The sequence below is a fragment of the Chiloscyllium punctatum genome, chromosome 2 (assembly GCF_047496795.1).
Source record: "Chiloscyllium punctatum isolate Juve2018m chromosome 2, sChiPun1.3, whole genome shotgun sequence".
Taxonomy (NCBI): Eukaryota; Metazoa; Chordata; class Chondrichthyes; order Orectolobiformes; family Hemiscylliidae; genus Chiloscyllium; species Chiloscyllium punctatum.
The window spans coordinates 22,810,959-22,838,747 of record NC_092740.1 but is presented as its reverse complement, the minus strand read 5'-3'; the positions used below and the strand labels follow the sequence as shown (position 1 = coordinate 22,838,747).

General features: G+C 42.6%; 1 protein-coding gene across 1 annotated transcript in view; it reads left to right on the top strand.

Moving 5' to 3' along the window:
* Positions 1–1,984: 1,984 nt before the first annotated feature.
* LOC140492916 (15-hydroxyprostaglandin dehydrogenase [NAD(+)]-like) overlaps positions 1,985–27,789 on the top strand; it is an 84,911-nt gene continuing 59,106 nt past the window's right edge. Inside the window, exons 1-2 of the mRNA XM_072591728.1 lie at positions 1,985–2,129; positions 25,668–25,791. Of these exons, the coding sequence (XP_072447829.1) occupies positions 2,037–2,129; positions 25,668–25,791 (217 nt within the window). The 5' untranslated portion in view covers positions 1,985–2,036. The remainder of the gene's footprint in view (positions 2,130–25,667; positions 25,792–27,789) is intronic.

Here is a 27,789-nt window from a genome sequence, read left to right as displayed (position 1 = left end):
AGTTGTCTTTTCCCTAGGATCGTCGATTTCATGGCTAGAGGGCACATTTTTAAGGTGAGAGGAGAGAGATTTATGTGATCCATGTTGCCTTGAAGGCTGGGCAGTTTGCTGTGAACAGTGGTCTGTTTAAGGTTGGGTGATCGTTTAAAGGCAAGAGTCGAGGTGTAGGGAAGGTCTTGGCGAAGTGACCATCCTCATCAATAATGTGTTGCAGGCTACGCAGAATATGGCATAGTTTCTCCGCTCCCAGGAAGTACTGAACGACGAAGGGTACCCTATCTGTTGCATCCCGTGTCTGTCTCCTGAGGTCATTACGGTTTCTCGCTGTGGCACATCAGAACTGGCGATCAATGAATCGAGCATCACACCTTGTTCTTATGAGAGCATCCTTGATCACCTTCAGCTGTCCGTCATGTTCCTCCTCAGCTGAACTGAGCCTGTGTATGTGTAGGGCTTGTCCGTAGGGGAGGGCTATTTTAATATGTTCAGGGTGGAAGCTAGGGAAGCGTAGCATCATGAGACTATCTGTGGGTTTGTGGTAGAGAGAGGTACTGAGTGCCTGTCCTTGATGGAGATGTGCATGTCCAAGAATGAGACAGTCCATGGTGAGTCTGATGGTGGGATGAAACTCGTTGATATCACAATATAGATGTTTCAGTGAATCCTCACCATGGGTCCAGATGAATAAATGTCATCAATATATCTGGTGTACAGTGCCAGTTGGAGGTCCTGCCTAGGGAAGAAATCTTGTTTGAACCTATGCATGAAAATGTTGGCATATTGGGGTGTAAATATGGTCCCCGTGGGGCTAGATGAAGAACTGATTGTCAAAGATAAAATTGTGGTCAAGGATGAATTTATGGATGTATCAATTAGCTTCACTCACTGCAAACAAACACCTTACACATTCCCCCCCCCCCCCCTCCATTTTAAAGCAGAGTCATTTCATCGTCTAAAAATAATGGGATAGGGTCACTTCAAGTAGTGACTCTGAGTGTGAAACAGTTGCGAAATACAACTCATATTTACATCTGCATTTTGAAAAGAATGATAGAAATAAGAAAATAAGAAAATAAAGCTCTCTGTCAGCAACAAAACAAAACTGGCATCAAATGCATGCAAATGCAGTCCGATTCAAGTAAGAGATGTCTTTGGTTTGTTTGGATAGAGTCAAACTCCAGTGTTTCAGCAGAAATTGCTGGAAAAGCTCAGTAGGTCTGGCAACATCTGTGCAGAGGAAGCACAGTTAATGTTCTGGGCACAGTGGGTTCTGAGGAAGGGTCTCTGGGCCCAGAGCGTTAACTCTGATTTCTCTCCACAGATGCTGCCAGACCTGCTGAGCTTTTCCAGCAGCTGTATCTGTAGTTCTTTCCATTTTTATTCAGTATTTAACTCCAATGATTTTGTTTCTTTGACGGTACAGAATGCAAATGCATTTGTGGTTATGCACATATATATGTTTGGAATTTGCACATCCTCCCCGTGTCTGTGTGGGTTTCCTCTGGGTGCTCTGGTTTCCTCCCACAGTCCAAAGATAAGCAGGTCAGGTGAACTGGCCATGTTAAATTGCCCATAGTGTTAGATGCAGGGGTAAATATAGGGTAGGGGAATGGGTCTGCGTGGATTACTCTTCAGAGAGTCGGTGCGAACTTGTTGAGCCAAATCGCCTGTTTCCATAATGTAGGGAATCTAATCTAATACAAAGTTTTTTTAATAAATAAAGTTCATTTTGAAATATTATAAGACTGGACACGTGGAGGTACTGAATGTTGAGGGTGCATCGTGATTATTAAATCGGGTTTTTGTTTTATTTTTGTCGAGTGGAACATCCTGGATAGTTTGACTGACAACGAGCAGGCGGCAGAAAAGGGTTCAGAAACTGGCTGCTACTTTTTGAAAGAGTTGCTATTGCAGGCGTTTCCTGGCCAGGGGCCAGCCTGCAGTGTTGTTCACAGCAAGAAGTCCCTTGTTAGTGCGAGAGCAGGTAGGAGCAGGACAAGCTCCCGGCTGGAAAACCTGACAGCACAGCCAGTAAGATGATCCTGAAGAACTGTGTGGGTTTGATAACGGGAGCGTCACAAGGGCTGGGGAAGGCGTTCGCTGAATCTCTCTTAAAGAAAGGCGCACAGGTAACACACAAGGGCATACTATTCCAGAATCATTGGAGTGTGGAGGAAACTGCTATCGCTTCCCTCCGGAGAGGAGCTGACATGTATTTGTTTGCCAGGGAGCAATGGTTAACTAAATGTCGCTTGCCTTTCCTTGACTCGCAGCTTCACCTTCAGTTTTTAGTCTCTCAGACTGTGCTGTACAACTATCCTGAATTCTGTCACTGCAGCATGAACTGAGAAGTGTATGGAGAAGGTTTTATTTTCCTGTTGCAATGACAGAGTGGGTGGGAGAGGAGTGCTTTGCTGATTGGGTTGGAGTTGAACTTAAAGCTCAAGTCACCCTTGACATCCTTGTGTCAATCCCCACCCACCCCATTCCTGGTCCCGTCCTGTCGATTCAAGACTCTCCTGTTCCATTCCACGCTCTCAGGCTTCCAATCTGCAGACAGCACAGAGAAAGTTGAATATTGAAACCATTTAGAACACACTCTGCTTTGTTATGGACCCAACTAGGTATCTTTCCTATGGGGGTGGATGAAGGGGGCCAGGGATTGACAGTGATCCAGTACATATGTTTCCTGCTCAGCACTGGGAGAGGAAATTGTTACTATCAGTGATAAACAGTTTTGTGTACTCAAACTTAGCCTGGCAAATGACACGCATTCTTAAGAACACAGCTGATGACTGCTGTTCTCCATGTTTCCAGATTGAATCTAAAAGCATGGAGGAATGGTGATCGATATTGATTAAGATTCCAGCAATCTTTGTTACTGGAAAAAAGTTTTTTTTCTTCTTCCATCCATGTGGGTTGTCACTGTTAAGACCAACATTTATTGCCATTCCCTTATTGCCCTTGGACTGAATGGCCTCACAGGGGTATTTTCAGAGGGGAGTCAAGAGCCAACCACATTTTTGTGGGACTGGAGTCACATGTCGACCAGGCTGGGTAAAGGACGGCAGATTTTTCCTTCCTTAAAGGGCATTAATCCTTCAGGTTTTTACAAAGATCAACAATGGTTTCATAACCACCATGACTGAAATTAACTTTAAATTCCAGATTGTTTAATTCATTCATGTTGTAATTTCGCTGGCTGCCATGATGAGATTTGAACCCATTGCCAGGATAAGGTTCCACAGGCAGCAAGGGGTTGTCATGAGGTTAAGGAAGGGAAGAATAGGGTTAAGGAGGGGGCAAGGAGAGAGTTGCCCAGAGTTGAGGGGTTGGCAGGAGAAAGAAGATGGGATGGGAATCGATGGTGGAAGGGGAATAAGGCAGTGGGTTGGCTGGGAGAGATTAAAGAAGGGGTGCAGCGGAGATTGTTGGTTTGGGAATGGGATAATGGGAATTGGGAGCAGGGTAGGGAGCAGCCATGGGAGGGTGAGGAGTGGGGCTTTGGCAGAAGAAGGAAGGGAAGAGGGGATGATAGGGGTGAAGAGAGATAGAGTGAGGGGGAAGGATGGAGTAAATGAAGGGGTGTGAAATGGAGGGAAGGCAGAGAAGGCTTGAGAGGATTTTGGGAAAAGTGAGTAGAGTGTTAAAGAGAAGGCGAGGAAGAGGAGAGGCTTTGGAGTTGTATCACACTATTGCTGGAGATTTTACAGCATGATAGAGGATAATTGAATATGGTAGGAGCGATTGTTTTACTGGGAAGACAGCTGATCTGTTCTGGGAATTGTTATTTCCTCTAGTGGGAGATGAAGGACAATGGCAACTTTAGCTTAAAATTAGAGCTGGGCCATTCAAGAGCAAAATCAGAAAGTATTTTCTCACACGGAGGCTAGTTCAAACCTTGAACCCTGACTCCTCAAACACTGGGCTCAATTGATATTTATAAGACTGAGATCTAACAGCCGAGAGTGTGGTGTTAAAAAAGCAGAGCATGTCAGGCAGCATACAAGGAGAAAGAAAATCGGCGTTTCGGACATAAGCCCTTCATCAGGAATGGATGCTCCTGCTCCTCGGATGCTGCCTGACCTGCTGTGCTTTTCCAGCACCACACTCTCGACTCTAATCTCCAGCATCTGCAGTCCTCACTTTCACCCTTAGATCCAACATTTGGTCAGAGTATCAACGAACAATAAAGCACAGTTGGGGTCCTTGTGGATGTCACACCGTAAGCTAGCACACAGGTCATCAGGAAGGCTAATGGAACGTTGGCCCTTATTTCAAGGAGGTTGGAGTATAAGAGTGGGGAAGTCTTACTGCAACTGTTCAAGGTGCTGGTGAGACCACATCTAGAGTACAGTGAGCAAGTTTGGTTCCATTAATTAGGAAAAGATAGCATTTCATTGGAGGCAGTTCAGAGAAGGTTTACTAGGATAATCCCCGGTATGGACATATTGTCTTCTGAGCAAAGGCTAAACAGCTTGGAATTTCACTTACCAAGTCCCATTACTTTGCAGCTTTCTGTAGTTTTCCTTCTTTTAAATAATACTGTCCTTTTGTTCTCCCTTCCAAAACAAATTGCTTCACATTTTCCCAAATTATACTCCATTTACCAACTTTTGCCCATTTGATTAACTGGGAGAAGCATTTTGCAGACTGTGATCATAACTCTGTTAGGTTCAAGATTGTTATGGATTGTTTAGTAATTAGAGTGTGTTGAGGTTTGTACCTTCGAATGTCGGTGGATAAACCACTTAGTTATTCCTGATGAAGGGCTTTTGCCCGAAACGTCGATTTCGCTGCTCGTTGGATGCTACCTGAACTGCTGTGCTCTTCCAGCACCACTAATCCAGTATTTGGTTTTCAGCATCTGCAGTCATTGTTTTTACCTAAGTAATTAATGCCCCTAATAAATGGTCGTCTGTTATACTTTGCACAAATGCATTCAAAAGTCAAATGTATTTAATTGAAAAAGGCAGAATTTGAAAATAAATAAGCTGAGAGGATTGGTAGGGTCAAAGTGCTGAATAAAGTGTCAATCAGTTGGTTGTGTACATCATGACTATAAAATACAAGCATGAGAGAAATTAGCTAAATATTTGATACTAGAGACCAAATGCAATAATATTTGACAGAGAGCTTGAACGTAAAGGAACAGAAGAGGAGAAGTTAGCCACAGGAATTAATATGTAAAACAGACATGAGGTCTCAAATCATTTTGTCCTTTCTCTCCATCATCTTAATGGGAGATTTGTAAAATCACTGGAGAAATGGAGTAAATATCCATTTTTAGTCATTTATTCTGCTTTTGCTAAATATTTGCCAGTGAACTAAAAGGGAAATTCCAAGCTGCTTTCCTTTTGTTCAAGTTCTGGTCAGCTGATTTTCCATTCTCTTTGCTCCCTTCAAATTACATAGCATTTAACTGTGGGTCAAAGGAGGGAAAGGAGGGAAAGATTAACATTTACATATGATGTCAGGATTTCCAAACATGCTTTAGTGCCAATGAAGTAAGTCATTGCTGTATTGTGGCTAATTTACACAGTGCGAGCTCCCACCAACAGTGATGTTTATAATATTTACCAGATACTCAATTTGGTTAAAGGCTAAACTTTGGCCGGGATCCTATGGAAAACTGCTCTGCCTGTTTTTTGGAACAGTGCGGTGTGATATTTTACATATTTGTAAGAGGAGAAATGGCTTTCATTTCAACATCTCATCTAAAGAAGATCCCAGCCAGTGCACTGCTCCCTTATTACTGCAGCCGGTGTTAAGCCTGTTTTTAAATTCGTTCACGGGATTAGGCCACTTTTGGAATGTTGCATGCAATTCTTGTCTCCTGATGTTATGAAACTTGAAAGGGTTCAGAAAAGATTTACAAGGATGTTGCCAGGGTTGGAGGATTTGAGCTATAGGGACAGCCTGAATAGGCTGGGGCTGTTTTTCCTGGAGTGTCAGAGGCTGAGGGGTGACCTTATAGAGATTTATAAAATCATGAGGGGCATGGATAGGGTAAAGAGGCCATAGGTTAAGGATGAGAGGGGAAAGATATAAAAGGGACGTAAGGGGCAACTTCTTCACACAGAGGGTAGTGCGTGTATGGAATGAGCTGCCAGAGGAAGCGATGGAGGCTGGTACAATTGCAGCATTTAACAAGCATCTGGATGGCTATATGAATAGGAAGGGTTTAGAGGGATGTGGGCCATGTACTGGCAAATGGGACTAGATTAGGTTGGCATGGACGAGTTGGACCGAAGGGTCTAATTCCATGCTGTACATCTCTGACTCTATGACTCTATGCGGGCGTCACTGGCTAGGCCAGCATTTAATGCCCATCCCTAATTTTGGGGGCAGTTAAGAGTCAACCACATTGCTATGGTTATAGAGTCACATGCAGGCTAAATCAGGTAAAGATGACAGCTTCCTTCCCTAAAAGTCATTAGTGAACCAGGTGGGATTTCCAACAAGTGACAATGGATTCACGGTCATCGTTAGACTCTAAATTCCGGATTTTTTTTATTGAATTCAAATTCCAGCTGGTGGGATGTGAACATTGGTCCCCAAAACATTAAATGAGTCACTGGATTAACAGTGCAGCGATAATACCACTCGGGCATTGCCTCCTGTCTGTCACCTTGCATTGAGTGTTGAGGTAATGCAGCGATCAATAATCTGAGCTGTAACTTCAAGAGAGATGACGATGATGGTGCTTGCCTGCCCCTTACATAGCAAAGCACAATACCAGCCAAGCACAGAAGGGGACTTAAGGCTTACAAGCAAAAGCAGGCCATTCAGCCCTCCATGGAGATCAGGGGCACGGCCTTGGACTGAATGATCGGCCCAAAGTGCTTTTCTTGTTTATCAACCCTTCTTGTTTTGAGGTGTAAATAGGAATTTAAGGGTGTGCTCCATAAACGTGTGAGATTCATATAAGGTGTAAGGTTCAATGTTGAGTGAGAACTTGCCAAGCATCAACAGCAGCAGGTCACCAGGCAACATCTTGTGGCACATCTAGAATGGGAACAAAAGAGTTCTAGACAAAGACAGACCAAAGTCTTGTACACATTGATAAAACTTTAATTGTCTATATCGAGGAACATGGGAACAAGAGAAGACCATTCAGCCCATCAAGCCTGTTCAACCATTTAATGAGATAATGGTTGACCTGTGGCATAACCCATATGCCTTTGACCCACATCCCTCACTACCTTGGGCACAACATTTATTTCACCCCCACTGTTTCTAGAGGCAGACTTTTAAAGGACCCACCCATGGTTTTGCAGAGAGTGGGGTTGACCGTAAAATTCGCCGAGTGGCTATCCTGCTGCCTGCAGCCTACAACCTGCTCACAACTTGATTTGATTTATTGCAGTCACATATACCTAAGTACAGTAAAAAGCTTTGTTTGCAGGCAGTACAGGCAGCTCATAGCAAACAAGGACATACTGCTGCCTCACAGCGCCAGAGACCAGGGTTCAATTCCCGCCTCAGGCGACTGACTGTGTGGAGTTTGCACATTCTCCCCGTGTCTGCGTGGGTTTCCTCCGGGTGCTCCGGGTTTCCTCCCACAGTCCAAAGATGTGCAAGTCAGGTGAATTGGCCATGCTAAATTGCCCGTAGTGTTAGGTAATGGGTAAATGTAGGGGTATGGGTGGGTTGCGCTTCGCCGGGTCGGTGTGGACTTGTTGGGCGGAAGGGCCTGTTTCCACACTGTAAGTAATCTAATCTAATCTAAAAAATCTAATCTAATCAGATCGCAGGTTGCTTAGAGCGAGGGATACAAGGTTATGGCTGCACAGGAGGTGCTCAAAGCAAGATCAACATTAGCAAGGTCAACATTGTTTGAAGTTAGAGAGTTGATTCATCAGTCTAATAATGGCTGGGAAGAATCTATTTGTGAACCTATTAGTGCATGTGTTAAAGCTTCTGTATCTTCTACCTGATGAAAAAGGTTGTAGGAGAGCATTACTGAGGCGGGACAGGTCTTTGATACATTGGAAGCCTTTCCACCACAACAAAAAATGTAAATGGAGCCCATTGATGAAAGGTTGGCTTCTGTGATAGTCTGGACTGTGCACATCACCTTCTGTAGTTTCTTACGGTCCTGGGCAGAGCCGTTGGTATACCAGGCCATTCTGCACCCAAATAGAATACTTTCTGTTATGTGTCTGTAGAAGTTTATAAAGGTCCTTATGGGCATACAGAATTTCCTTAGTTCCTGAGGAAGAAGAGACTTTGTCCATTCTTGACCGTCGCGTCTGTGTGGGAAGTCCAGCACAGGTTGTCAGCTGTCATCACTCCAAGGAACTTAATGTTCTCGACCCTGTCCACCTAAGCTCCATTGATGTAGACAGGGAAGTGTCCTCCTCATTTCTTCGTGAAGTCAATGATCAGTTGTTTTGTTTTGCTGACATTGAGAGAAAGATTGTTATCATTGCACGACAACACCAAGCCTTCTATCTCCTTCCTGTATTCTGACTCCTCGTTGTTTGATATCTGTCCTACCATGGTGGTGTAGTCAGCAAACCTGTAGATGGTGTTCATTTGGATTTTGGCTACACAGTCACGAGTGTACAGGGAGTACAGTAGGGGGCTAAGAATGCATCCTTGTAGGGCAACAGTGTTGAGTGTTATTGTGGAGGAGGTGCTGTTTTACATGGCAATGAACCATTAGGAAATTTAGAATCCTCCTTCCCCACCTCAGGCTGGAATTTGGAGGCGAGGGGGAGGGCTGAAATTTGGATGGGGGTTATGGTTTATTCTGCTCAGAGCTCAATTTGGACAAAAGTTTTGGAGGTGCCTCGATTTTTCAAAATCAGGTACCTCTTTGATTCCCTTACTAATCAAGAACCCATCTATTTCTGTTTTAAGTACACTTACTGACTTGGCCTCCATAGCCTTCTGTGGCAATGAGTTCCACATAGTCACCGCCCTCTGGCTGAAGAAATTCCTCCTCATCTCAATTCTAAATGGTGTTCCTTCACTCTGAGGCCGCAATGTCAGTTTCTAGTTCAATCCTACTAATGGAAACGCCTTCTCCACGCCCACTCTATCCAAGCTCTCTCAGTATTCTGTAAGTTTTGATGAATCTCGATGAATCCTTCTAAACTCCATTAAGTACAGACCACAAGACCTCAACCACTCCTCATATAAAAAGCCCCTCATCCCCAGAATCATTCTGGTAAACCTCCCTGGACCCCCTCCAGCATCACCATAGCCTTCCTTAGATATGGGATGCAAAACTGCTCACAATATTCCAAACACGATCTGACCAGAACCTTACACAGCAGTACATCCCTACTCTTGTATTCTCACCCTCTTCAAATGAAATGCATTTCTCACCCTAACCGCCGACTGAACTTGCATGTTAACCTTAAGAGAATCCCGAACTAGGACACCTAAGTTATCTGTACTTCCGCAGCCTTTCCCCATTTTCAAAATATTCTACACCTCTATTCTTCCTGCTAAAGTGTGTATCCTCACACTTTCCCACATTGTATTCTACCTGCCACTTCTTTGTCCACTCTCTTAGCCCGTCCAAGTCTTTCTGCAGCCTTCCTGCTTCCTCAACATGACACAAGTTGCAAGTACATTAAGAGGGTCCCAATTACTGTTGGCAGTATCAATGGATAAATGTTTCACATATTTGTTTGGTTTCCTTTTGCCTATTGTTTTGGTTTAGGCAGTAGCCCACTGAAATAGGAAACCACCTGTTCAGTATTCACCCCTCAGATGTTCTACCTGGAGGTCCATTCTATTTGTTAATGCCTTGATGAAAACAAACCAACTTAAATGTTTAATTTTCCTTCACCCATTTTATTCTGTGACTTTTGCACCTACTGTCACAATCAGACCTGCAGCACTTCTCCATGTTTTCCTCTTCGATTCCCTCAAATATTTTATAATCTGGTGACTTGCATTTGTTAATCTATATTTTTCCAAATGGCAATTAATTTTGGCTCATAGAAACATGGAATATAGGAGCAGGAGGAGACCATTCATCCCTTCGAGCCTGCACCACCATTCAGTCTAATTGTGCCTGATCATCCAACTCAGTACCCTGTTCCCACCTTCTCTTCTTATCCTTTGATCTCTTCAGTGCAAAGAACTATATCCAATGCCTTCTTGAAGGATTCAACAGTTTCCTGTTGCAGAAAATTCCACAGCCTCGCCGTGCTCTAGGTGAAGAAATTCGTCCTCACCTCAATCCTGAATGGCCTACTCTGTATTCTCACACTGTGACCCCTGGTTCTGGATCCCCTGGTTATTGGGAACATCCTTCCTGTAACGACCCTGTCCCATCCTCAGAGTTATAGAATCACAGAGGTCTACAGCACAGAAAACAACCATATAGCCTATCGTAGCCACGCTGATTAAAGATAACCACCTAACTACTCTAATCCCATTTTCCAGTACTTGGCTCACAGCCTTGTACACCTTGTTATTGCAAGTATACATCCAAATACTTCCTCAATGTCATAAGGGCTATTGCCTCTACCGCCCTTACAGACAGTGAGCTCCAGCTTCCCACCACCATCTGCAGAAAGCTTTTCCTCTTCTCTAAACCTTCTGCCTCTTCCCTTAAACCTATACTCTGGTCCTCCATCAAGAGGAAATATTTCTTCCTATCTATGCCCTTTGTAATATTATACATCTCAATTATGTTCCTTGTCAATCTCCTCTGCTCTAAGGAAAGCAACCCCAGGCTGTCCAACCTCTCTTCATAACTGAACAGCTCCAGCCCAGGCAACATCCTGGTAAATCTCCTCAGCACCTCTGCAGTGCTGTCACATTCTCTCTCATCATGTGGATTCCAGAACTGCACACAATACTCTAGCTGTGACCTAACCAAAGTTTTATTTGCCTATTGGACCAACAGATCCACGTTAGATGCCATATCACTTGCCCTTAACTCCTCCTTAGAACATCCTTGACACCAAGAAAGCTACGTAAGGATCCTACTCATTGACTACAGTTCAGCCTTCAACACTATTATCCCATTGAGACTGATTACTAAACTTAGTAATCACAGACTAAGCCCCACTCTCTGCAACTGTTTCCTTAGTTTCCTGACCCACAGGCTACAGTCAGTGAAGATTGGGGACAATATTTCATCCTCACTAACACTCAACACTGGAGCCTCGAGGGATGCATACTGAGCCCCCTGCTGTACTCACTATACCCATGACTGCGTCGCCAAATACCAGACTAATGCCATTTACAAGTTCGCTGATGACAACACCATAGTCGGTCAAATTTCAGATATCGCGAAACAGACTACAGGTGGGAGGTGGAAGATCTTGAAAAATAGCGCACTGAGAACAACCTAGCTTTCAATGCTGGCAAAACCAAGAAACTCATTATTGACTTTCAGCGGGATGTTACTCATGCCCCCTACACAGTAACAGCACAGAGGTGGAACGAGTGGAGAGTGTCAAGCTCCTGGGAGTGGTCAGCCACAACAAGCTTTCTTGGACTCTCCATGTGGATGCACTGGTTACAAAGGCCCAACAAGGTCTCTTTTTCCTCAGACAGCTGAGGAAATTTGGCATGACGGTGAATACCCTTGCCAACCTTTATAGATGCACCATCAAGAGCATTCTGACTGGATGTATCACCATCTGGAATGGCAACTGTATCATTCAAGTTCGGAGACGGTTACAGAGAGTGGTCAACTCAGCCGGACAATCATAAAGGCCATCCTCCCATCTATAGAATCCATCTACCAGGCCCGCTGTCAAGGAAAGGCTGCCAGCATTCTCAAAGATCCATCCCACCCTGGCAATGTTTTTCTACAAACTCTACCATTGGGGGGAAGATAAAGACGCCTGAACACACACCAGCCAATTTTGAAATAGTTTCTACCCGACTGTTGTTAGAATACTGAATGGACTCACAAACTCTTAACATTCATCTGCACCTGTGTTTTTGTTTTTGCTGCTTCTTACCTATTATTTACTTATTTAGGCTACTTAACTCTGTGATCTGCCTGTATTGCTCGCAAGACAAAGCTTTTCACTGTGCCTTGGTACATGTGACAATAAATTTAATTCAATTCAATTCAATACAGTTTCAGCATTTCCTCTCTGCCCTTAAACCACATGCCTTAGCGAATAAAGGTAAGTGTACTGTATGCCTTTCAACCACTTTATTCACCTGTCCTGAAAGCTTAATGGACTGATATACACGACAAGATCCCTCTCATCCTCTGTACTTCCCTGAGTCTTTCTGTTCATCATGCATTCCTTTGAATGGTAGAATTTTTTGGATTTCTATGAAATCCCCCCTCATGCTTTTAAACTCTGGTGAATTTAGTCCTATCATCCAGTGTCTTTCCATATGTCAGTTCTGCCTATCCCAGGAATCAGCCTGGTAAACCTTTGCTGCATGCCCTCATTAGCCAGAATATCCTTCCTCAGATAAGGAAACCAAAACTGCAGGCAGTAGTCCAAGTGTGGCCTCAGCAAATACTCTGCACAGATGCAGCAAGGCATTCAAGATGGCAACTCGCCGCCATCTTCTCAAGGGCAATTAGGGATGGGCAAAAAATGCTGACCCAGCCAGCAATGCCCACATTGAAAAATGATTAAAACATCCCTGTTCCTGTACTTACATTCTCTCGCTATAAAGGCCAGCACTCATTCGTCTGCTGCACGTCATGCTTACTTTCAGTACCTTGTATACAAGGACAGCCAAGTCTCATTATACATTCCCCTTTCTCAATTCATCACCATTCACATAATAATCTGTCTCCCTGTTTTTGCTACCAAAATTGATAAAGTCACAGATAAAGCATCTGACATGTATTTGCCCACTTACTTAACTTGTCCCTATCACACTACAGGTTATTGCCTCTAAACCCCTCCTCACCTTTGCTGGCCATGCTGCAGTTGCTGAACAATGGATGTAGAATTTCCAGTCCTCCAGTTCCTTGGCATATTTCACATATCAAAGCAGAATTGCACAATTGTGGCCAAAGCTTTGGCAATTTCCACTTCTACTTTCACTGCACTGAGCAACCTCATGCACATCTCAACCTTTCTTTGGGGCCACCTCTTTATCCTTTTTGTGTTAAAACCCTTTCCAATCCTGTCTCGTACCAGTTCCTTCATTGAGATATTAGTTGCATTCTTTTCTTCAGCTAAGACAGAAGCCTTGACCTCCAGAAGATTTTCTAACCAGCCCCACCTCTCCTCTGAACACTCATGCAATATTTGTGTTTGTAGAGGAGCTTTGGTTCCACTTATTTCTCCCTTTTGTTTTCCTTCTATCTTTCTAGGTACTTTTTACATCAGTTTGAATGCCTACAGAGTGGAAGTAGGCCATTCTGCTCATTGGGTCCACACTGAACCTTCTAAGGGCATACCCCCATCTCTAGATTTCCTACCCTAGCCCTGCTCTTCCCATGGCTAATCTTCCCAGCCTGCACATCCCTGGACATTATGGGCAATTAAGCATGGCCAATCTATCTAACCTGCACATCATTGGACTGTGGGAGGAAACCCATGCAGACATGGGGGGAATGAGCAAATTCCATACAGACAGTTGCCTGAGGGTGGAACCATCCCAGATCCCTGGTGCTGTAATGCAGCAGTGCTAACCACTGTGCCACTATGCCGCCCCTTGATTTGCTATTGAATTCGGATGTACCAGAAACCTCTTTCTTTCTGTTTTCTGCTGCATATTTCATCACCTCGGGAGCTCTACTTTCAAATTTCCTTCCTTTTCTCCCTGCAAGAATGTGTTTAGTCTGCATTTAAACTCATTGTTGAAGGACTCTGACTGCACATTTCCTCTTTTATTTTGATTGTAGTTCACCTTTCATCCTTCTTTCAACCCATTGCCATAAACCTACCTCCTCAGCTTGAGCATCTTAGCCTTTTGATTTTCTCTTTTTTCTGTTTCACGACCATCCAAACCCAATTGCATTGGCTTGTGTGGAAAGGAAAATGGAGAGAGAGATAACATTTAACCAGTTCTAATATTGGCTTTAAGCACTGGAAAAGTAACGTCAGTTCTGCGATCGCAAGATCCTCCAAACCCAGCAGCAAGAAAACTTATCCGAAAGCAGGTTCCTCACCCAAGCCTACCTGTCCAGCACTGAGGCATCATTGATTCTCTTGCACTTCATAGATCTCGTAATCCTTATAATGTGGAAACAAGCCTTTAGGCCCAACAAGTCCACACCGACCCTCAGAAGAGCAACCCATTAGACTTTATTAGACTACATTTACCCCTGACCAGTGCACCTAACTTACACATCCCTGAACCCTATGGGGAGTTTATCATGGCCAATTCACATAACCTGCACGTCTTTGGAACGTGGGAGGAAACCGGAGTACCCGGAGGAAATCCATGCAGACACGGGGAGAATGTGAAAACACCAGACAGTCGCCGGAGGCTCCCTGGCTGTGTGAGGCAGCAGTGCTAACCACTGAGCCACCATGCCACCTGATGTACACAAGGAGGGGGTTAGGTAGCGAGGAAAGATATAAATGGGAACGTCATTGGCCCAGTAATTCAGGCTCAGGCTAATACTCTGGGGACACAGGTTCAAATGCTATCATGCTAATTGTTCAAACTTAACTGAGTTATCGATCAGAGCAGACCAGACCCCCTCAGAATATTTTAAGGTAGCCTAGACCTTAACGTTTTCTTGTTTTAAAGTTAGAGGTGATTTTTCAGTTGCAGTGTGATAGGTCAAATTACTTAATGTTAAGCAAAATGCAATTTATTTAAACACTGCAGTTAAAATTCAAACCGAAGAAAGAGGAATTCAGTATAACTTAATTATAGGACAACTTAACCTAACAATACATACTGTATGTATTACTAATTAACTACTCCAATATAGTAACATCCCATAAACATACCCCTTGACAAGAAAGGCAAATTCAAACAACGATATTTACATGCAGTTCTCCACTCCAGGAGGAAACAACATCGAGAGATTTCAGAGAAAGTAGCTGCTAAGAATCATTCGCTGAAGCTCCCAAATCTTCCGCGACCCCAAACAGATTCTGATGTTAAAGCTAAACTAAATAGAAAGCCTAGTCTGTGAGGGCTGGCCACACTCATTCAGACTGTTTCCATTGTTCCAACATTTTAAAAAAACTGAAAGACCTTACAGTTGTTTACTCTAGTGTTTCTGGTAGAGAGCTCAGCGCATCTGCCTTTACAACCTCCCTTTAAAAAACAAACAGAACAAAATAACTTTTTAAAGTGATAAAACCGTCACAACACTAGTTAATAAATATTTGGAATTGAAAGCTCGTTTCAGTAATAGTGACCATGACAAATATCATTAATTTTTTTAAAAAGCCACCTGGTTTGGTAATTGAATCAAAGTACACAGAGTCCCAACTCTACCTGTCTGCAGAACTTTGGTTAATAGGAAACATTGACAAGGTTTCTATACTTAACAAGTCTGCTTGTTACCACTGAATAAGTTTGATCCATAGGTAAACAAACTAAAGAACGATCAACATGTAATTCTTGTGATAGAGTCATAGTTATGGGGTCACTGTTTAAAACGTTAGGGGTTGTCCATTTAGAATTAGTATCTCTTCGGTGTGGAAACAGGTGATTGGGTCTAACAAGTCCACACCGATCCTCTGCAGAGAACCCCACCCAGATCCATTCTCCTACGCCGATTACTCTACATTTACCCCTGAATAATGCACCTAACCTACACATTCCTGAACACAATGGCCAATTTAGCATGGCCAGTTCACCTAACCTGCACATCTTTGCATTGTGGGAGGAAACCGGAGCATCCAGAGGAAAGACACGCAGACACAGGGTGAATGTGCAAACTCCACACAAACAGTTGCCCAAGGCTGGAATCGAATGGGAGTCCCTGGCACTGTGAGGCAAGCAGTGCTAGCCATTGAGTAACCATGCCGAAGATGGAAATGAGGAAACTTTTTCTCAGAAGGTTTTAAGTCTTTGGGATTCTCTTAAAAGGCAGTGAATGAACAATCTTTAAGTATGTCTAAGGCAGAGCTAGGTAGATTCTTGATGACCAAGGGGATGAAATATTATTGGGAATATGTAGGAATGTCAAGTTGAGGTTAAAGGAGAAGGCTCAAAGGGCTTTGTTTGTTTCTTGTTCATATATTTGTAACTCTATTTGTTGAAACATTAACCCCCTTTAAATGCCCTACACACAAATTTAAACATAGGCAAATAAAGAAACATTGGTATTATGAGTGGAGGAAAAGACTGAGAAACACTGTTTAATAGCACAAATCTAGTGGCTTTGATATGGTGTTTTTTTTTGGTTTATTAGATTTCCTATTCTTCACTCTCCTTTCTCCAGTTCTATCATTCATAGGAGGCACGGGGTGTTTGAAACAGTAATTACAAAGTCTTTTTGTTACTGTTTAATAGCAATGGCTTATTGCAACTAGAGGACAAAAAAAGTGAATAGGTTCATTCAAACTTTAAGTTCTTTTCCTACAGAGAGATAAAACACAAAATCTACTGCTCTCCAAAGGTGTTTTTCTGCCCAGGGTCCAATCAGAAAGATGTTATCAGGCTGATGAACTTTGGCATCTGCAAGTGGTCACAATTGCACAAACCAATCAACTCCCTGTTACTGACTCCATCTCACTTTATTCACAAACCCTGGTGTCATGCCACCTAATGTCACTTCACCCACTGCTTTCAAAATAACAGTGTAAACATAACTCACAATGAGCTCAAGTAACCTATTTTCACAAGTGCAGAAATTTCTTCTCCATTCCTTGGCTTTAAAATCGGTCCTTTTCCCATGTCAGTCCATGACCAAAAAAAAAAGTACTGAAAGTAAAAAGAGACAGTCCTTACAAAGGTTCATGATGTCTGACTTGATCATGCCCACGTGTGACTCCAGACTCTAAACTACCTTCTGAAGTGACTTACCAAATCATTCAGTTGTACCAAGCTACTGCAGGAAAATCAAAAAGGAATGAAACCAGGCAAATCATTTCATATAAAAATGGGAGGTGTTGGAGAAACTCAGCAGGTCTGGCGGCATCTGTGAAGAGAAACAGAGTTAATGTTTCAAGTCCAATTTGACTCTACCTCAGCATTGACTTAGGCACTAGAATGAAAATGGCCAACCCAGCCATTCAACGGTACAAAGCTTTCCTTACTAACATCCTGTGCTGAAATTGGGAGAACTGAGCCACAGAGCAATCAAGTAATAGTCATTTTCATTGTAATGTGTCTTAGTTGGGGATTGATTCCTCAGACAGTTAGATGGCTGGTTTACAATGCAGAGTCATGCCCACTGTACAGGTTAAATTCCATGAAGGCTCAATCTCACCCCTCACTTGAGGTATGTTGACTCTCAGATTGAACTCACTACTGGAGGTCTCTCTCTCACTCTCTCTCTCTCTCATATGGGACAGTTGGACTGAGGCAATTTTACCTTTACTTTTTATCATAGCTTACTGACAAGGTCCACCACAATCACCATCACTAGGTCTGTCCTGCCAATCAGCAGCAGAAGTGATGATGCACTAGACTTTCTTTAGGAGAGACCTGATCCCTATGAAGTCTCATGTTATCCTAGCTAACACATGAATCTCTAACTAATTGGTACCACTCACACTCCTCAGCTGATGATTTGGAGCTCCCCCATTTTGGAACACCACTTGGAGGATGTACAAGGGCACAACATATACCCTGGGCAGTATGCACAGTCACTTACTGAGCTGGTCAGGTGCTGAAGGACACATCTACCAGACTGGATCTGGCACACGTGGCGAGTGAACAAGTAGGAAGCATCCTATTTGATTTTTTTTGCTCCGCACCAGTCTTCCTTTTGCTACAGCTGAAGACAAGGATGAAGCAATTGCAATGATCTTCAGCCAGAAGTGCTGAGTGGATTGTCAATCTCAGCCTGAGGTCCTCGGGATCACAGAAACCAGCCTTCAGCCAATTCGATGCACTCCATATGATGGATAGAAAGGGGCTGAAGGCTCTCGGCACTGTAAAGGCTTTGAAATCTCCTGGCAGTCGCACCGAAGGCTCATGCTCACGTGCTAACCATACCCAAGGTCAGGCGTTTCCATTACCGCTACAGTGCTAGCATCTACTCAGCAATGCTGACTATCATTAAGACATGTACTATAGAAAGAAAATATCAGTTTCCTTATGATGATTATCCAAGTGATGGAAGAGGTTGATACTGGTGCCATCATTGACCATTACACAACAGTAGCTTAGGTCTCAATTAGGCCCACAACTTCAGTAAAGACTTGGTTCAAATGTGAACAAAACAGCTGGATTCCAGATGTGAGGTGAGAGCAACCACCCTTGACATCAAGGCGGCATTTGACTGAGTGCAGCATCAGGGTCTCCTAGCAAGATTGAAGTCAAGATGAATCAGGAGAAAATATTTTGCTGATTGGAGTCATATTTAGCACAAAGGAAGGTTGAAGTAATTTCTCGAAGCCAATCATCTCAAACATCTCTGCAGGAGTTCCTCAGGGTGGTGTCCTAGGCACAGAATCTGTTTCATCCATGACTTTTCCTCCATCATAAGGACCAAATTAGGAATATTTGTTGATGACTGAAAGAACGCTCATCACCATCCGTGACTCCTCAGATCTGAAGCAACCTGCATTCAGACACAGCAAGACATAGTCTTGGCTTGATAATTAACGAGTAAGATTTTCACAACTCAACTACCAGGCAATGACCATCTCCAGCAAGGGAGAATCGAACCATCGCCCCTGAACATAGCTATTACTATTGTTGACTCCCTCCATTGTCAGCTTTAGTGCACCAGCCCTCAGTGAGGTTCCTCAGTTCATTACAACTCTATATGGGATAACCCAAATTGTCAAATTTCTGGCTGATGCGGAATGAACTTACTCCCCTTCTTTATTTAGGCTCTCTCTTTGGTTGTGACAAGATTACTTTATAAAAGATCCTTTGCATCCTTTTCTCCCAAACCAAATGAATTTATGTTTTTAAAGGAGCCAATTTGATAAGGCATTTTTTTTGTTCACTCATGGGACATGGATGCTACTGACTAAGCAAGCATTTATATTCTGTCCCAAAAGGCCCTTGAGAAGGTGACTGCCTTCTTGAACCGCTGTAGTCTTTCTGTTGTAGATACACCCACAATGCCATTAGAGAGGGGCATGCCCAGGATTTGGATCCAGTGACAGTGAAGGAATGGCGCTTTATTTCCAAGTCAGTACATTGAGTAACGCACCTGGATTCCTCAGACAGCACATTCCAAACCCATCTAGTAGGGCAAAGGCATTTGCCCATCTATAAATTCCATCCCCCACCAACCGGAGCCTCTCAACTCTCACCCGCAAGCTACACACCCATCCTGACCTGGAACAAAACCACTATTTCCTTCACTGTCACTGGGTCAAACTCCTGCTCATAACACATCAGAGAGGTACCACCTCCAGCAATGTGGTACTCCTTCAGTGATTTCAGTCTAAATATTATGGTCAGGTGAGACTTAACAAATAATCAGCAGATTTGGAGGTAACAATGGTAACCATTAAGCTGTGGCTGCCACAAAAGGTGATGTAGAACTGTAAATTCTTGTGTAACTTCTGATCAGGAAGATAGATGTTTAACTGCTAAATAATTTTGATAAAGATGGAATGGTGACTGGTAGATGACAATGTGCTGAGAGCCAATTTGGAATGTTAAACAAAAATCCAGGGATAGCATCCTCTGTTTTGAGATGATTATTAAAAAGAAATACCTCATGAAAGCCCTTAAGGATAGAGTGGGGAGGGGCGTTAGAGGGAGACAGAAACAAATTATAGAAGCGAAGATGTGAGATGTTTCCACTGCCAGACAAAACAGCCTTGAAAACTACAGAAGTTAATTAATTGTTTACTAAATAATGAACCATGGAGCTGATCATTAGCTGAGATTGCTTCTATGATGAGAAAATTGTTGCTATGGAAACAAGAGGCTGCACATCAAAGCACCTAATGCTTGCTTTTAAATAACATTTCAGTGAGTTGACTTGGGGTCAAGAACAGAGGAGCCATAACTACATCAGCTATGTACCCAGAACATAAAACTAGTGAATGGAGGGTGGGAAGGGGTGGAATGGAGGGAGTGAAAGGCAAAACACCTGAACACAGATATGTCAGTGCCGATAGGAGTCAAAATAAAGTAATGAAGCTGGAGGTCCAGTTAGGCGTCAACAAGAAAACAACAGTTTCCATTTATATGCACATTTAAGGTGGTGGGGATGTATCAAAGGGTTTCACAGAAACGTTATAAATCAGTATTTGCGCAGAACCTCATAAGGAGATTTTCAGCCATATTGTGGCGTGAAGGAAATCATGGACAAGCATACAGTCAGTTTTGTGGGAAAAGTCTGAGTTCTTGGAAGGCTGTAGGGCTGGAGGAGTTTACAGATGGCAGAGAAAGTGGGGCAGTTTATATCGTAATAAAAGCAAAATGCTGTGAATGCTGGAATACTGAAACAAACACCAAGAACGCTGGAGAAAATCGGTAGGTTTAGCAGCATCTGGAGAGACACACACAGTTAACATTTCATGTCTGGAATGACTGTTTATTTATTGCACCTTTTGTGATTTTAGGATGTTGTGCAGAGCTTTTCAACAAATGAATTCCACTCTGCACTGATTTGGAGGTGCCAGTGTTGGACTGGGGTATACAAAGATAAAAATCACACAACATCAGCTTATAGTCCAACAGGTTTATTTGGAAGCACTAGCTTTCGGGGCACTGCTTCTTCACCTGATGAAGGAGCAGCGCTTCAAAAGCTAGTGCTTCCAAATAAACCTGTTGGACTATAACCTACTGTTGTATGATTTCTAACCATTCTGCATTGTAACTCCTATGGTAATATAAGGAATTTGCACCTAACAAGTTCTCATGGATAGCACTGTGTTAATGACCAGATACTCTGTTTTTTCCAGGTTATGTTGATTGGAAGTATGACCACAAGTCTATGAAGAATTTACCCGAGATTCCTGTAAAGTATGATGGGACTTTTCAGAGTCATCTGAAGAAGCAGCCAGTGCCTTGGTGTTGTAACTCAATGGAAAAAATTTACCTCTGACAGTGCAGCCCTCCCTCAGCATTGAAAACTACTGCCTTACTTTTAAGTTCAAAGTCTAGAGTATGAATTTGATCTTCTACCTCAGGTTAACACCAAGAAGTCATCCAATCATTTTAAAACTGAGTTGGATAGACAATAGGATATACCTAACCTGGTGTGCGAAAATATTTGACACAGAGCTTAATAATTCCTCGTGATTCAAGCAGAGTGTGACATCCAAATGCAAGGTAGTTACTCAGACACCAATAGCACAGTACTAGTAGGGCTAAGCAAGCAATAAATACAGTATGGTTTCTGGAAGACGTGCACCAATCAAACTTGATAGATATTGGATTTCCGAATGCTACCTAGAGTTCTGACCTTAAAGTGGTTGTTCCCTGGTATTCTATGCAATCTTTCATGATGGGTTATATCATGCGATGCCCGGAGTCTTTGAGCTGCACCGCACAGTAACAGACTTTTCGGTCCAACTCATTCATGCCAACCATATTACCTATATAAATCTAGTCCCATTTGCCAGCATTTGGCCGATATCTCTCTAAACCCTACCTATTTATATACCCATCCAGATGCTTTTGATATGTTATCATTGTAACAGCCTCCACCACTTCCTCTGGCAACTCATTCCATACACGCACCACCCTCTTTGTGAAAAAATTGCCCTTGGGTCCCTTTTAAATCTTTCCCCTCACACCTTAAACCTATGGCTTCTAGTTCTGGACTCCCCCACACAAGGGAAAAGGCCTTGATGATTTATCTTATCCATGCCCCTCAGCTTCCGGTCTCCAGGGAAAACAGCCCCAGCCTCTCCTTTTAGCTCAAACCCTCCATCCCTGCCAACCCTTGTAAATCTTTTCTTAACCTTTTCAAAGTTTCACAACAGCTTTCCCATAGCAGGAGACCAGAATTGTCTGTGGTACTCCAAAAGTGGCCTAACCAATGTCCTGTTCAGCTGCAACGTGACTTCCCAATTCCAATACTCAATGCGCTGACCAATAAAGGAAAGCAAATCAAATGTCTTCTTCACTATCCTATCTACCTGGGACCCTACTTTCAAGGAACTATGAACTATATATGGAAGTGGGTTCCTTCTCAGCCAGACTTAGCAAGGTGGCTTTCTCGATGCTTTAACTGTTGAGTAGTTATACTACAGAAGAATCAGAAAGCCAATCCCCAACCATCAGTGGGATACTGCTTGGATATTTCCATTGCTCTATATAGTAACTAACATTCATACCACACATGACATGTAGCCAACATATCTGCTGTAGTTTCTACTTCCATCATTCAAAACAATAACCACCTGAATTCAGATTCAGACAATTGCAAGAAATTATAGTTAATTACAAGACTTGGGCAAATTCTGACACCAAGGCAGTAATGATTTTTGCCATCACTGATTGAACAGTTGAGCAAGCTGAATGGTACCTTTTCCTGCATTACATAATTCCCCTGAATCTTTAGGCCTGATTTCCTTATCCAATAGGAAGCAAATGCTTTGTCATACTTTAGTATTCACCATTACTTTGTGATTTTGACACAGAGTTTTCTGTTAATTGAAGGGCATATTTATTAGCAAATTATAAAAGCATGAGTGGAGATACTGAGTGGTCTGGATAGAGTGGACATGGAGATGGTGTTTCCACAAGTTGGAGGGAGTAGGACCCAATTGTACAGCTTCAGAATGAAGGGACAACCCTTTTGAACTGAGACGAGAAGGAGCATTCTGTTTTTATTTCAGATTTCCACCACCTGCAGTTTCTAAACGTGTGTAGCATGAATCTTACATGGATACATTGGATTGAACAGTGTGTTTCTTCCCTGTATTCCCAACACTGGTCAAAACATCCAGGATTCCATATCTTTTAGTTTCTTGATGGAATGCTTTAATGCGAATCTGAACCCAACTCACTTCTTCATAGATTTACAACTCACTCCCTCATCAATTGGCCCTTCTCTTGTCCCTCACTAACATAATTTAAAATAAGCAGACTATTCTACTTCAGACTCAGCAACCTTCTCTGGTGTTTAGAGGCTCGAGCACTATTGATATGAATGAGCAATGATCAACATCCATCTTATTTCACTCCTTGACTTAGTACAGAGGAATACACCCAATAAAAACTCTTTCTCAATCAATGTATATCTCATCTCTTCTGACTTGGATGTTCTTGATGCATAGAAGACTTGTTGTCCAATATGTACCAGCTCTGCTCCAAGTACATGACATTGCAATCTGAAATCTTCTTTGTGATTGCAATAAAGGAAACTAACATACTGATGGCTGGTGTTTTCAGTTCTTGAAATGTAAGGGTTAATTCCGCTCAGGCCAAAGAGGAAGTGCCAGAGGACTGGAGGACAGATAATATGGTTACACTTTTTAAGAAAAGTGGTTAAGATGAAGCAGGAAGTTGCAGACTGGTGAGTCTCATGTCAGTGAGAAACTACTGGAGAAAATTCCGAAGGAGCAAATTAATATCCACTGGGAAACGCATGGGTTAATTAGGGATAGCTAGCAGAGGGAGGTCATGCCTAACAAATTTGATAGCATGTTTGAAAATGTGATCAATTGTGTGGATGAAGGAAGGAAGATTTAAAAGGGACCTAAGGGGCAACTTTTTCTCAAAGGGGCAACTTATTCAGAGATCCTTGAAGCCTATAGAGCACGTGAACAGAATGGTTAAGAAGGCCTTTGGGACAGTTGCTTTCATAAGTCATGGCACAGTGTATGAGAGTAAGGAGGTAATGTTGGAATTGTATAGTGTGCTAGTCAGGCCACAGCTAGAACACTGTGTGCAGTTCTGGTCATCTCGCTACAGGAAGGATGTGACAGCATTAGAGGGGGTACAGAGCAGGTTCACAAGGATGTTGCCTGACATGGAGAAATTGAGCTGTAAGGAGAAACTAGACAGGATTGGATTGTTTTCTTTAGAGAAGAGAAGACTGAAGGGGAACACGATTGAGGCATATAAGATAAAGAGAGATATGGACAGGGTGAATAGCATGCAGCTGTTCCCCTTGGTTGAGCGGTCAGTTACGAGGGGGCATAATTTTACGGTAAGGGGCAGGAGATTCAGAGAGAATTTGGGAAGAAAAAACTTGTTCACTCACCGGATGGTGGGAGTCTGGAATGCACTGCCTAGGAAGGTAGTGCAGGCTGGAAACCTTACAACCTTTAAAAAATATTTGGATGAGTACTTCAAATGTCGTAACATTTGAGGATCTGGGACAAGTGCAGGAAATTAGGATTAGTGCACTTTGTGCTATTTATGTTGGTGCAGACTCAATGGGCAAAAGGGCCTTTTCTGTGCTGTATGAATCTTTGAATCAATGAATTTCTTCAACCAGAGGGTGGTGAATCTGTGGAACTCATTGCCTCAGAAGCCTGTGGAGGACAAGACACTGACTGTCTTTAAAACAGAGATGGATAGGTTTTGTTCTCAAGGGGATCAAAGGTTATACAGAGAAATGGGAGAATGGGGTTGAGAAACATAACAGCCATGGCAGAGCAGACTCAATGGGCCGAATGTCCCAATTTTGATCCTATACCCTATGGTCTTATGCTCTTAATGTTGCAGAAGGTGATGATTAAATCATGCTTCTCTAAAATTTTGTCTTCAAACTCTATGGAAACATAAGTGTTCAAGCCCTTGATACAAAATGTAAAGCTTTGTAAAATGACAAAATGTTATACTATTTTCATTTAAGTCTGTCAGAAGTCCACTCAGCCTCAGAGTTCACTCCTGAATGGATTTTCTTTAAGCTTTGTAATGGTTTATGATATTGCAAACAGATTTTAAACGATCCATCATCTATGAAATACCTTTGGGCATTCTGAGAGGAGCTATGCTCTTTTGTTCTTTCCTGGGTGGCACAGTGGTTAGCACTGCTGCCTCACCATGCCAGGGACCCGGGCTTGAATCTACCTTCGGGCGAATGCCAGTGTGGAGTTTGCACATATCTCAGTAGCTGCATGGGTTTGTGCACACTTCCCATAGTCCAAAGATGTGCAGGTTAGGTGGATTGGCTATGCTAAATTGCACATAGTGCACAGGGATGTGCTGTCTAAGTGGGTTAGCTATGGGGCATGGAAAGGGTTGAAAGGGTAGGTATGGATAGGTTGCTCTTTGGAAGGGTAGTTTGGACTAAATGGGCTGAATAGACAAACATGAGGCTGGAAGAACACAGCAAGCCAGGGAGCATCAGGAAGTGGAGAAGTCAATGTTTCAGGTACAGTCAGTTCTGCTATAATGCAGTAGCTCCATTCTCATGCAATCCTGTGTTATAAGAAAATCGCGAAATAGCAGCACCATTTAAATTAATGCAGACATAATCACATTATAACCAATACATGTTTTAAAATTTCATGCTTTAGAACAGTGTCCCCAATTCATCAGTCGTGTTACAGTGAATTTGTGTTAACAAAACGTGCATTATAGCAGAACAACCTGTATAATCCTTCTTCAGGACTAGTAACTTGAAACTTTTACACCATCCTGAACATTAAATATGCAATGGGTTATTGGAGTAATTTGTCTCTCATCTCATGAAGCAGCTTTATCTTTCAATGGGCAGTATAAGGGTCTATTTTTCACTTTTTCAGGTGGTTATATGCGATATCAACCAGGCACAAGGTGAAATCACTAGAGCAGAGTTTGACTTGAGATATGGACCTGGAAGAACTGCCTTTATCACCTGCGATGTCACATCATTGCCCCAACTGAAAGGTCAGTAGGAATATTATTTTACAGTTTAAATACTTTTCATCTAAGTGCATTCTTCCAATATTTATACTTTACTTCTCTCTTTCTATGTAGCATTGTCATTGTCTATGGCTTACGCCACGATATCAGCATGGGCTAATATGTGGAGGTTAGTGAAGTAGCTAACTCCAAGAAACAGCTCAGTTCTCATAGTGATGGAACCACGATTGGTGCTTCTCTGCACCTCATCACAAATACACAATTAATATTAATCATACTAAACACTGGTAAATCAAATGGCAAAAAATGCAGTTAATATCATATGATGATTGGGGCTCCATAAACTCACAAGTCGCTCACATTGTTCTTGAATTATTGGAGAATAGTTGTAGAAGTGAAGATGGAATTAAGTAGAGCTATTCTCCCCATCAAATTCATGCCTGCACAATGGAAGAACTATCCAATGAGTCACACTCGTCTTCTCTTTCTAGGCAAGTTTCTCCTTTTCATGCAAGCCTCCAATTTCCTTTAGAAAGTTCCTGCTGAACTTGTTTCCACCACCCTGTCAGTCAGGTCATTCCAGATCAAAACAAATCACTGTATTCAGACCAATCTCCTCACCTCCCACCTGGGGAATTGCCAATTATCTGAAGTGTGGACAGTTAAGTTTAGGGTCTTGGAGCATCCTGTGTGAGGCTAAGAAAAGCACAGCCAAAGTAGAGGTGTTCCTAGGAATGTGAAAGTAATAAATTTGCTCTCTTTTATTCACTCAATAAAACTTTGTAAATGGGCCCTTAATGTTTCTGGTGAAATAGTTCATTGCTTTTCAATTGAAGAGAGATTTGAGCCCATATTCAAAAAGAACTTTAATGCTTCTCACAGCTAATCGCAGAGGTTGAAAATAGAGATGTTGATTCAGCCTTCCTGGTCTCGCTGTAACAGCTTGTTCAACTTTGAGGAAGGGCTATTTGCTTAGCTGTCATCTCCTTAGATGGTATCACACGACCTCAGCGCTTCCAGTATTTCGCCTTTATTCCGAATGTCAATGGTTACTGTAACTTGACCGAGAAACATCAATAAAGTGGGTGGAAGTGTTATGAATGATACTAGTCAAAGCAAAATTGCATTCAGGGCAGAGGGAGGCTGGCTTTGAAGAAAATGCTTTCACAGCTGATAAACCCTCCCTACCACTGCAATCATTTCATCAGTCATTTGGCTTCAGCAGAAGTCATGATTATTCTATTTTAAAAGATCCACATCCCATTAAAATCATCTCAAGCGAACTTTAAAGCAGGGGTGCTAAATAATCATGTGTTTTTTAACTGAAATGTCATTTCAAGATCCTGAAGTCCAATCATCAGGCTGAGGAAGTAATTATGATTTTGCATTACTGGCATTTCGATTAAAAAAAAAGTTGTTTCCTTTGCGCAAAATATTGTTCCAACGCATTTTATAACAGAAGAGAAGAGAGTGTCAATTTACCCCAATATGCTAGGAGGAAGAAATTTCATATTGTGCCTTTCACAATATCAGGATGCCCAAAGGCTTCCAAAAATGTAGTCATATAACTCTAGTAATGTCGAAAACACAGCAGCCAATTTGAACCCTGCAAGCTCGCAAACTGAGAAGAGCAGATAATCTGGCCCTTGGCATCTTGTTGATTGACGAATGTATATATTGGTGATGACACCAGAGAACTCCCCTGCTCTTATGACAAAAAAAAGCACCGCAGAATATGCATCCAAGACCACAGTCTAGGTTGAGCATTTTATCTGACAAATAGGACCCCAGCAATTATAGAATGGCAGAAGGAGGCCATTCGGCCCATTGAGTCCCAACACCCTCCGAAAAGCATCCTACCCAGATTCAGACCATCACCCTATCTCATAACCCCACACTTACCATAGCTAACCCACCTAGCCTGCACACCACTGGCCATGACGGACAATATAGCATGGCCAATCCACCTAACCTGCATATCTTTAGACTACAGCACACTCTCTGTGTTGCAGCACAGTGAAA